At 36.7% G+C, this 12057-nt stretch overlaps 1 protein-coding gene across 1 annotated transcript in view; it reads right to left on the bottom strand.

Moving 5' to 3' along the window:
- Positions 1-284: 284 nt before the first annotated feature.
- Positions 285-12057, bottom strand: part of Ptprq (protein tyrosine phosphatase receptor type Q) — a 181533-nt gene continuing 169760 nt past the window's right edge. Inside the window, exons 40-45 of the mRNA XM_027392465.2 lie at positions 8906-9040; positions 8596-8721; positions 6628-6776; positions 5744-5879; positions 2034-2157; positions 285-1651 (exon numbers count right to left, since the gene is read on the bottom strand). Coding sequence (XP_027248266.1) covers positions 1614-1651; positions 2034-2157; positions 5744-5879; positions 6628-6776; positions 8596-8721; positions 8906-9040 — 708 coding nt within the window. The 3' untranslated portion in view covers positions 285-1613. The remainder of the gene's footprint in view (positions 1652-2033; positions 2158-5743; positions 5880-6627; positions 6777-8595; positions 8722-8905; positions 9041-12057) is intronic.

Here is a 12057-nt window from a genome sequence, read left to right as displayed (position 1 = left end):
ACAAAAAAAAAACAGTATGCACACTTCCCACTTATTCCAAGATTGCTTTTGAGAATAAAATATTTCATTTCTTGCCTAGTGCATTTTGTATGAACTAATTTTTGAGGGTGCTTTTGTGAATAATCTTGTATGAATTAGATATAGCTTATAAATTATAGTTACATTTTACTAATACAGAAAAGGTTTTATACTAATATGCATTATCTATGATATAAATAATATAGTGGTTGATATCTTAATATATATAACATCTAATTAATATTTCAAATCAAGCTTCACGGTAATTCAGTTCTTTAATATTCGCTTTTATTAACCATCACATTTTCTGTATGTACATTTCGGAAGAATAAGCACAATGTGTAGTTTCTATCATAGAAATAGAATAATGAATACTAGCTATTTATTATGACTTTGACTCTATGAAAAAACAATTTCATATAGTTCAATTAAGTACATTATTACTCAGAGAAAGGGGAATTCAAATTTTTCTTTTAAAAAATCTCTTATTTGCTTCAACCTTGTTAATTTCTTTAAATCCTACCAATTCCTCTTCTGTATAATCAGCCCTTGGGAATGAAGTAAAGGCTGTCCGATGTCATTTACACAGAAGTTTCTGTTGACACCGCAGCAGCATGTCACTCATCAGTTTACAAGCTTGCAACACACTGTATGATTTTATTTCCATCTTTATACATTTCTAGTCAGAAACTCTTCAAAACTGTTAGTGTTGAGTGTAAACTCATTGGGTAAAATTCTTCAACATTGTTAGTGTTGAGTTAAACTCATTGGGTAAAATTCTTCAAAACTGTTAGTGTTGAGTGTAAACTGACTGGGTAAACACTCTGATTCCCTTGACTGTGTATTTCCAAACAATATAGGGGCACAGCCTATGCCTGGTGGTGGGCAAACATCGGTGGGCTGGAAAGATTCTCTACAACTTACTATGTGAACTTGCACTTTGAAAATTACCTTTTGTTTTTTGCAAACTGAAGATCACGATACAATTGAAATAGCCTCAGGTTTTCTCACAGTGCTACTGTGTGCCGAAGAAAGGCTGAGCAATCATTACAGTGTCAGGGGGTTACTGTTCAGCTGTTCGGGCTCAGGAGATGGTATCTCCACACTCATAAAACAGAGGATCCAAAACAGGGGCATGCATGGAAGTACAGATCATGATGACAGGCTTGGAAGACATCCACAAGAGACGTCAGCACCCTGCTGGCCAAAATAACACTACCAAATTAATATTTACAGCTTTTGTTCAAAATGAAATCCAATATGTAGGGAAAACGCACACTGAAACTCATACACTAAGATAATAATAATTTTATATTTGGCTTATTCCAAAAAGTATTGAGGACCCTCAAAAAACTTGTATGGTGTGTTTTTTAAAACATTTTAGGTACATAATACTTAATTCTATACAAAACAAATAACTATCTTATATGAGCATTTCCTACAACTGTCCAAAAAATGGTCATTCCAATTAGTGAGGCACAGCATGGGAAGCATGAAGATTTCCTTTGCCCAGTTCAATTCAGAATCAAGAGGGGTAATTTTGGCTCCTGGGATCTAAAAATTGTATCTTCCAGTTACAATCTTTGGTACAAATTTTACATGGTAGTTTCTTCCCACTCCAGCTCAACATCACCTATAGAAGATAATAAGATGCCAAAGATTATTAAAGTTAACAGTCAAAAAGTTTGAATCCTTTTTTTATTTTGAGATTGTAATACAATTACATCATCTCCCCCTTCCCTATCCTCTGTCTAAACCCTCCCATATACACTTCCTTCCTCCTTTTAGAATTTATGGCCTCTTTATCCCCTCCATTAATTGCTGCTGAATTTTTAATGGCAAATGTGTTCAAGGCAGGAAAGTTATTATCCCAACTTAGATAACAGAAAGAAAATACATAGTGTAGGTGCCATGGTATAGCTTCTTGGGCATTTTTAAATTGTAGTTACTATAAACTTGATAGTCCTGCAGTAGGTAGCAAGTTAGTGAATTGGGTGTGCAGTGTGACTGCTTACCTTCCATCGCATCCAAAGAGTCCATCTTCTGGAGTGTGGAGTAGTTAACAAAGCAGACGGGTTGATGGTTTCCTTTATTTGATAAAAGATCCAGAATGCACTGGTGTAAGAAGATATACTGTGCCTAAAAAACAAAGGCAGAAAGTTTAAACAAATGGCCGGGTGGGGATTTTTCTTATAAAGAGGGTTATATTGTTACTGCGAAAGATGAACCATGTCTGATAAATCTGAGTTATATAAGTTAGAAACAGAATATGCTGTAGTTTATAAATGGCTTTCTCCAATTGCCATCACAAGATTTGCTAAACTCTCATAGCTTCTTACTGGTTTAAGAGGTTGTTTTTTTGAAATGTTTGCCACTAAGTGACAAGTATTAGTATATGTTTTCTTGCTGTATGAAAAGTGGTAAATACCATTAAATCTATATGCAAGCTTTCTTTCTCGTGTCAGACATAATTCAGTAATTTCTACTTATTTAAAGTTAACCTTTTAAAAATACAGATTCTATATTCACTTGTGAAATTTATGATTGAGCACTTTCATATAATAAGTAGCTCTTTTAAAATATATTTAATAATTCTTCTAATCACTGAGACATTTGGCTAGCTCATTGTCAAAGACCTATTCTCAATTCATGTATATAAAGTTAGCTGCTATTGAAGTATCTTAACATGTATGTGCTGGGCAAAGACTTCTAATGTTCCATATGCATGCCAATATTGTACCATCTACATTGTTAATACTAATGGCAACTTGTTTGCATTGCTGGGAAATTTTACAGACTATGAAAAAATATATTTGAAACCATCCTTACTCATGCCTATGGAACAGACCTTCTTGTAAAGGACTATCATTGAATGTTTTATTTAAACATATATATGTAATTGATTTTGAGAAAGTTCTTAAGAAAGGCCATTTTATGTGATCATAATCATACATATTAGTATAATGCTTTTCAACTCTTTTGGGAATTTCCCAATTGAAATCGTCTTCTTGGATAGCTTGTCATTATTAGCAATACTTATTTCTTTTTGGGCTCCCAAACCTTTCCAGTAATGTTTTGTCAATAGAAAGGTACCTCTCTGGGAGAAGAGCTCTTTGATACTCAATGCTAGATTCTAACTGGCAATAACAGTGCCTGGCACAAGGCAATTGCATAATAAATATTGGTTTACTTCATCTCAGCTAATTTTCACAATTACCCAATCTTTACCACTTAGGGAAGATATAATTTAGAGTGCATGCAAAAGTCATTAGAGATTGAGTTTTGTATTCAAGTTTTGTACTCACCGGTGATCAAATTACAGCATTTGAGTTTGTCAGGACATTAAGTACAGTCAAGAAATAACAATTCTACTGAAATTTCCAGTAGGCTCCTTGTCACAATATCTGTGTTTTCTCAAATTCACTGCATGCAGTGAATAACATAGATAGAAATCAACTCAATTATTTAAACATAACCTACACTTAGGAATTTTGATATCCTTTAAAACCACATTTGAACTTGAAGTCACATTTGATATTTGAGGCTTTGGAATGTTGGGATCTCATCTCCTCCGTTGGAAAGAATGACGGGTGTAAACTCTGCCAGAAGAGCAAGCCAAGATGTGTGAGATAGTTCTGTGGGCTCCAAGATCCTTCTGGCATCATGTTATTGCCAAGGAGGCTGTGGGATGTCATGAAAACTGCAGTTTCTACCTTAAACAACCATACTATCTTAAGAATTCATGTCTTTTTCTGGTGCTTAATTCCCTAGTCCCAGGAACCATAAAACTTATGCTGGGAGATTTAAAGGATGTAACATACATAAAATATATGGCAAAAGTATTACTTATTTTTCTTCCACCACATGAGTTTATGTCAGCTAACTTCCAAGAGAACCCGGAGCAGGACAGAGACTAATCCAGATCAACCCTTAATCAAAGCATCAATAGTATTTCAATGTAGTAACACTTGAGAGCCTTCTCTCGGAATGGTTATTCAGATCTCTTTCTCCTAGTTATGATCTGAGTCCCTTTGGTGTCTTTTCACAGCAGGATGGTGCTGGGTTTCCTGCCTTCCCACTCCCGTGTTTAGTTACTGTAGCATGTGCTGAGACAGGAACATTCCTCACAGAAACTGAAATCACTCCTCAGTGAAACAGAAGAAAATAAGCCATGACTCTTCAGCAAGACAACACCAGTTTATAATGGCTGGATCCTGTTTTTATTACAAAGAAAAGCTAGATGGGGCATAATGTCAGGGAACTAAGACAGATGACAGAGCTCCAGAGCACTTGTTTTTCTGCAAGAAGGGGATGCAAGGAAATCTTGCACACACAGGCAACACTAACTGCTCTTAACTGCTGAGGCATCTTGTCGTAAAACTTACAACTAACCTAAAATATGCTTATTTTGTCCCCCATGTAGTTTCTTTTAAGAAAGCATGTAAACAGTTATGAAGCCCAAACAGTTATCACAACTTTGAACGAAGTGTCCCTTACTTATTCTTCTGTGTTTTCCATTTTCTCACTTTGCTTACATTTCATAATTTACACAATCATACAATTTGTGAGAAATAAATAATTGGTGGTGGAGTTACATACTTAATTTTTACCAATAAGACTGGACATCTGTAGTCTATGGCATCATATTCCTAAAAGAAGTAATGTAAAATGGGATGGCATCATAGATTTGGAGTCCAAAAATACTGAGAGGCTTCACAAGTGTGAAAAATGCTACAAAAGAGACACTATTTGTTATTGTCAATGCACAGAAGATTAAGGGCTCTAAGAAATTCCACATTCAGAAGTTGATTCCTTTCTTATGTACAGCATCACCTCTACTTTCTCAGATTTTAATGTTTGGTGCCACTTGTGTTTCAATGGATACTCTAGAAAAAACTAGTGTAACAAGTTTTGCATTTACTGGTAGAAATCTCTGTATTTATGTAGTGTGCAAATCCAGTGAAAAGTAACAGATAGGAGCAACATATATTTTAGTTAAAGAGATGAGAGTTTGAATTTTGGCTCTCACCCCTTGGAATATCATTTCTCTCTGGGAACTTCTATTTCTTTGATGGTAAAGTAGAGCATAGTAAGACCTAGATTGTTGCTTGGTTTCCTGGCCCCTAATTTATCAATAAAGACTACATTAAGACTACATAAGACAATATATGTAAAGGAACTGATATGTTAATAGGAACACAGTAGACATCAGATGACTGTTGGTCTCATTTCCATTATGCCTTATACTTTATTAACACAGAAAAATATGTATAACCCAAAGTAATGAAAATCCCTAGTTCTTTAGCTAATAATGCACTGCAATAATCACTAGTACTAATATACAATAGACATAAATTTGGACAAATTAAATATACAAAAACTCATTAAAATCAATATTTTAGTCAGTTTCTTCAACTACATACAGCTTTTAGCATATTTTAAAGAGATTGCTTTGAATTTATGTTCCACACTCTTCAAAGTTGCTAAATATTAAATGCTAATCTGTGTTGCAAATTGATTTCTACACACCCACATGTAACAATTAGGATGAACAGTATCTGTACTCAGTCATATCTTTAATTCTTCCATAATCTGCACTCCTCCTCCAGCATTTATAAATATAGGAAAATATGTTCTCACAATGCAGGATGTTACACAAAGATGATCCCATGTAGGAATTCTAGAGCTGACAACCACAAATCTAGTGTGAGCTCTGATAGCTTACCAGGTTCTGAACCATGCACATTCTCTCACCCCTTAGCTCAGCCACCAGTCCATATACATCCACAAAGTCATGGTCATTTATATGTTGCGTTAAGTGGTCCAGAGCGATGAACACCCCAGTTCTTCCAACCCCAGCACTGCAAAGAGGATGAGAGCACAGGGACCCTTTTCAGCAATGGATAAGCAAGGTGTGTTGAGGGTAACGATGATAGTGAAGTATGGTACAGCTACATAATGAGAAGTTTCTTTTTCTCAGCTGGAGACTATCTGAATATTGATTTTATCAAAACTATCTTTAGACATAGAAGATACTTTGCCATATTACTTTTTTATCAGAAATATGCACACATGGTAAGTGATAGACATGATTTTTAAATGACTCAGGGGCCTCTAAGAAGTATCATCCAGCTAATAGATTAAAAAAGTAAATCATGTACTGATGGAGATTTCTTAAAATGTTATTCTTAATCAACATTTTTTCATTTATTTTGCATACTGACCACAGTTTCTCCTCCCTCCTCTCCTCCTGTTCACCCAACATACTCCCATCTACCTATCGCCCTCCCCATCCACTCCTCCTCCATCTCCATTCAGAAAGGGGAAGGCCTTTCATGGGCTTAAACAAAGCATGGCACATCAAGTTGAGGTAGGACCAAGATTTAAATTTGCTCTGTGACACATTAACTCTGCACTCACCTTCCCTCTGTCACTTAGACTTTTAGAAAGCTACATTCTGGTTTAATCATTTGGTTGGAAACTATAAGCTGAAATTGGTCTAAACCCTCCTTCTCTACGAAAATAAAATGCCATCATGATTATAACAGGGCTTCATCAGATTTAAGACCACCACAGGCATTTGGTAGGCTCTACAGTCATCTTACTTACCTGCAGTGTACAACCATAGGGGTAGTGTCATGTGCTCTGCTTGTTCGCACCAACTTCACAAAGTGAATCAGAGGAGTGGTATTTTCCGGAACCCCATGCTCAGGCCAACCAGTGAAGTTACACTGTCGGACAGTCATGTAATCCCCATGCTAGTCAAGGTGGCAGATTAAAAGTGGCACCATTAGTTAGAGTGACATGCTGGACAAAGATGACCAATGTCTTAGCTTTCACAGGTGACTTTATAAAGATAATCATTTACTAAATAGAGCAAATTCTGTTTATTAATTACTCATGTGATCTTTTACTGTTACTACTAACAGGATTAAGGATGCTGATGCAGATCAGTGACAAAGCTTTTGCTTAGCATACAGAAGACTCTGGGTTCAATGCCCAGCACATAACAAAAGAAATAAAAAGGAAGTTGTGTGCTATTGTGAATGGTGAGAGTAAAAGATCTTCAAATATTCTGAAGGTAAATCATAAAATACATTCTCATGTAACATGGTATTCTACAGAGCTTAGATTTTGAAACTATTTAATATACAACAAGGGCTGGAGAGACGGCTTAGGGGTTAAGAGCACTGGCTGCTCTTCCAGAGGTCCTGAGTTCAATTCCCAGCAACCACATGGTGGCTCACAACCATCTGTAATGAGGTCTGGTGCCCTCTTCTGGCCTGCAGAGATACATGCAGACCAAATACTGTGTACATAATAAATACATAAATGAATGAATAAGTAAATAAATAAATAAATACCATACAACAAAGTAATTAAATTCATTATTTATATAAAACAAGGGCACTGAGTGTCTAATATGTCAGAAAGGGGAAAGACCTTACATAAAGAGGAAGTTATATACTATAATAACACAGTGGTAGCCAGTACTTTCTCTTCTGTGGTAGTTCTTGATTCAAAAGAAAATCCAGGAGCTGGAGAGATGGCTGCCATGAGAACATGAGAACCAGCTTTCTGATCCCCAATAGAGCATGAATAGTGAGGCATGGTGACACATATCTGTAAACCCCAATGTTGCATGGGGGAGGCAGGGTCAAAGACAAGAGAACCATTGAAACTCATTGGCCATCCAGTCTAAACAATATACTAAGACTAAAAATATACTTCAGGTTCAATATTAGTCTCTATCTGGCAATGCAAAGGTGACAATCAAAGACTTTCAACTTTGACCATTGGCCTCCACATGCATGTGTCTACTTAAATGTGTGTACCCTCATGTTCAGGTGAACCTTTGTACATACCACACATAAGTCTGTTCATAAATACATGACCATACACAATGCACATATACACATTAAGACTTCAGGACTCAGGGATGAATGGTATTGAAGACTGCTATCTTAAATAATATAGTTTTTTTCACATAAAATAAACCCAGTGCTTATGTGATATTTTGATCCCATTCTGACAATAAAGTTTGCTTTGAATCAGAGGGCAGAGCTAGCTACTGGCTGACTAAAATTAACCATAGAGGCTTTGGGGGACTGAGGACAGATAGAGAGATGGGAAGTAGTAGGGCAGGGCTTAGAGATGATCTTGGCCCTTTTGGATGGAAGAATGAAAGAGATAGGAGGTCACTGGTTGCTTCTCCGCTGCCTCTCTGATCACTCAAGTTATTTCCCCAATATCTGACTCCCAATTTATTATTGATAAAGAGTAATTAGATAAATGTATCAAATACTCTACTAATTTCTTCCTTCTCTTACTAATTTTTCAACCCATGAGTTTGACGCTAATTGGTTGATATATATGGTAATCACATGATTTGGAATGGGAGAGTTACATGCATGCCTCAGTGTGAGTGTCAAAACATTTACAAAACAGTGGGAAAGCATGGTCAAATACATAGCTCTATGTACAAGGGATAATTCTTCTATAAATTTAACTTTATACATTTAAGTCAGTCATATTTTATACAATACCCACTTTCCCTCTTTTTTTATTTTAATTTACCCTTTCGATTTTTAGATCCCTAATGGTCCAGTCAATCTGAATGTCCTCCATAAGCTTTGTGATCACTATGTCTCCAAAGACTGTCACAGGCTTGTTGTCCTCAGGCCAATACTGATGGCATCTGATCTGTATTCAAAGAAAACCAGAAGTCATGGGTCATCATAATGTTGCTCTTTATAATCACTAAGGCAAAGCTACTTTATAGATAGCAAAGTCTTTGATGAACTATACAAGGGACCAGCTGGAACATTCACAAATACCAATATAAGTATAAAACAACACATTGTTGAAGATATTTCATATAACTCACCCGTCCTTTCTCAAAACACTGTGTGAGCATTACTAATGTTTTTGCTCTGGTTTCCCATACCATTCTCCAAAAATCTCCAACTGTTCCCGGTAATGGGCCTTGGGTAGCAATAAACTCATTTGGACATAAGTATCCCTAGAAGGATGCAATTCCACACACAGCATCAGTATTTATATTAAAGCAGCATATTTTTACTTTCCACAATAGTGGAAATATGTTAGTTGTAAAATGATGTGACTATTTAAAAATATTGTCTACATTTGAATGGTGAATTATCTTAGATGCTCCAAACTTCCAACATGAACTAGAAACCTCACAATCCAATGTAGTACAAAGAATTAGATAATGGGGGCACATAGTAAATGTGTATGTGGCATGAGGTAAACAGATGAACCAAACAATGGCTCCAAAGGAAGACTTCAAGATAAGGGAAATTATATGAAAAAGCAGGGAATCAAATTGTATACATTAAATTTGAAGTATTAGATATTGAATTTGAAATGTTATACAACTTGGCATTTGCATTTGGAAAAAAGGAAGAAGTTCTAAAGTAGACAGATTTGATTTAAAGTCATCAGATCACCAGGAAGGAGGAGATAGTAAATTCAAAGATTGTGATCTAAATAGTTCCAAAGCTTGCAGGTCAAGCTGATGAGAGACAATCAGTTTGGTATAGATGGAATATCCAATGAAGGGCAAAGATGATGACATTTGATTCAAGCTTTCTGAGTGGTTAACCAGCATTCTATAAAGAGCTTCCTTGGCATGGAAGCATGTTTTAACTGTTTGAATAATAGACAAGGAAGAAGAAGAATGAGAGGTGAGCTTAGACAATTCCTTAAAGGACCCTAGTGTGAATGGAGCACAGTACTCCAGGAAAAAGTTGGGTGTGATGGTGTAGGTGTGTAAACCCAGCACTTGAGGTATGGAGCCAGAAGGATGAGAAGTTCAAGGGCAGCCTCAGTTACAGAGGAAGTTCCAGGTTATCCTGAAGTTCAAGAAACCTGACTCTAAAAAGGGGTGGGAAGGAAGGCTGAAGAGATGTCTCAACAGTTAAGAGAGCTTTTAACTCTTCCAGAGGGCCAGGGTTTAATTTCTAACACCCACATCAGGCTGTTCACAAGCACCTGTAACTCTAGCTCTATGGTATTCCATGAGCAGCCCCTACCTCACTCAACTCAGGCATACATAAATATAAATACACATGGACATAAACACATATGCATAAATTAAAAAATTAAAATCTTTAACAGAAGAAGAAAGCTACAAACAGGATGAATATGGAAGTAATTAGAAATCTCTAATATAATATTATAATGTTTGTTTTTGTAAGATGAAGGAAATAATATGTTTGCTTCGTTTCTCAAAGAATAACACCAATTTGGGGCAGAAAACAGAAAGAAAATCCCAAGCCTATGTTCTTAGAGAGGAAGGATTGGCTAATTAGAGACCAGAATAGTTTATCTTGGCCACAGCAAAAAGAGTAAGACAATCTATGGATGCAGATGAAGATGAACAGGATGTCTTTTCACTGTATCCTTTGTTATCAGTGAGATAATACAGCCATCAGATAGAGGTGGCCATGTGGGACAGGCCTTGGAGCTGGTAGAAAGAATGAAATAATCCCAAGAATAGGAACTCAAATGGGTTAAGAGACTGTGACATGATTAAAACTCTGGTTAGGCGCAGAAATTATGGGAGTATCCAAACAATGACTGGTGCAACTTGAGATCCATACCATGAGAAGCAGCCCACCCCTGATGCTGCCTGGAGGGCCAGGACCCAGAGGCTGGATAGCCCAGAGACTTAAGATAGAACCAAAGATGTCTGGCAAAAAAATCAATAAAATGATTCCTAATGATATTCTACTATACCCATGGATTCTTGTTTAGCCCAGTTGTCAACAGAGTGGCTTGATTCCATAACAGATGGAGAGCCCCACAGCCACAAACTAGGCAGAGTTTGGGGAATCCTGTGAAAGAGGGGAAGGAAGGATTGTAGGAGCCTGAGGAGTCAAGGACACCACAATGAAACTCATACAGTCAACTAACCTGGGCTCACAGGGGCTCACAGAGACTAAACTGACAATGAGAGAGCTGGCATAGGACTGACCTAGGTTCTCTGCACATTTGTTACAGTTGTGTAAATCAGTGTTCTTGTGGGATTCCTAGCAGTGGGTAGAGGGGCTCTGTTACCTGCTTTTAGGACCCTACTGGGTTGCCTTGTTCAGCATTAATAGGAGAGTAGGTGCCTAATATTACTGCAGCTTGCTATGTCATGGCTGGCTGATATACATGGGAGGAATGACCTTTTCTGAAGAGAAAGGAAGAGGAGTGTATGGGAGTAGGGGAAGGGAGGTTGGGTGGAAGGACTGGAAAGAGAGGAGGGAGGGGAACTGTAACCAGGCAGCTTAGTCCTTCTCTATGTTTGGTGTCTTTGGGTGGGGAGGCAGATTCAGTGGTGAGCCAGGTTTGGAAGGAGGCATCCTTAGAGGGGAACCAGTTTTGATGCTGGTTATTATCACATGCTATCAGCTCTACTCTATTCTGCAAACACTTAAGCATAAACACATAAATTATTATTATTTTTGAAACTTTTAGCAAGTATTTATAAAAATAACATTAAATGATGTTCATTTTCCTGAATTGTAAATAGGCTTTGTACACCACTATTTTTGTTGTAGGTTTTTCTTCTTCTTTGGTCAAAAAGTAAATTTAATTAAATTTTCTAAAAAGAAATGTGTTTAGAGAAGGCATATCCTATGGTGATCCATGAAGGCTTTGAGGTCAAATGACCCATGTTCTAATCATGTCTCTTATTGCCTGTATCTTCCTTAATTCATCATATATACAGCTACATTACACCTTGCTTTTCATATAGAGAGGACAACTAGATATAAGCTTTTCTCAGGTTAAGGCAATGATTTTAAAGGAAGTCTAAAGAGCAGTGAAATGCTGAATAAGAGGAAATGTTCGAGGTACTTCCTTCACATTTTATTAGAGTTGGAGAAGCATGTTGCTTCTTTTGCCTACTTAGCCTCTGGCTTTGAGTATTGATGTATAAAACTCACTTTCTCTTTGACAAGAGACCTATTAGCTAGAAAGCTTTCTATGAAGTGAAACACACAGTTTAACTCTTTTTAAAGCTCTATA

Source organism: Cricetulus griseus (genome assembly GCF_003668045.3).
Source record: "Cricetulus griseus strain 17A/GY chromosome 1 unlocalized genomic scaffold, alternate assembly CriGri-PICRH-1.0 chr1_0, whole genome shotgun sequence".
In the NCBI taxonomy this organism is placed as follows: Eukaryota; Metazoa; Chordata; class Mammalia; order Rodentia; family Cricetidae; genus Cricetulus; species Cricetulus griseus.
The sequence above is the reverse complement of the archived record's forward strand: the minus strand, read 5'-3'. Positions and strand labels throughout refer to the sequence as shown.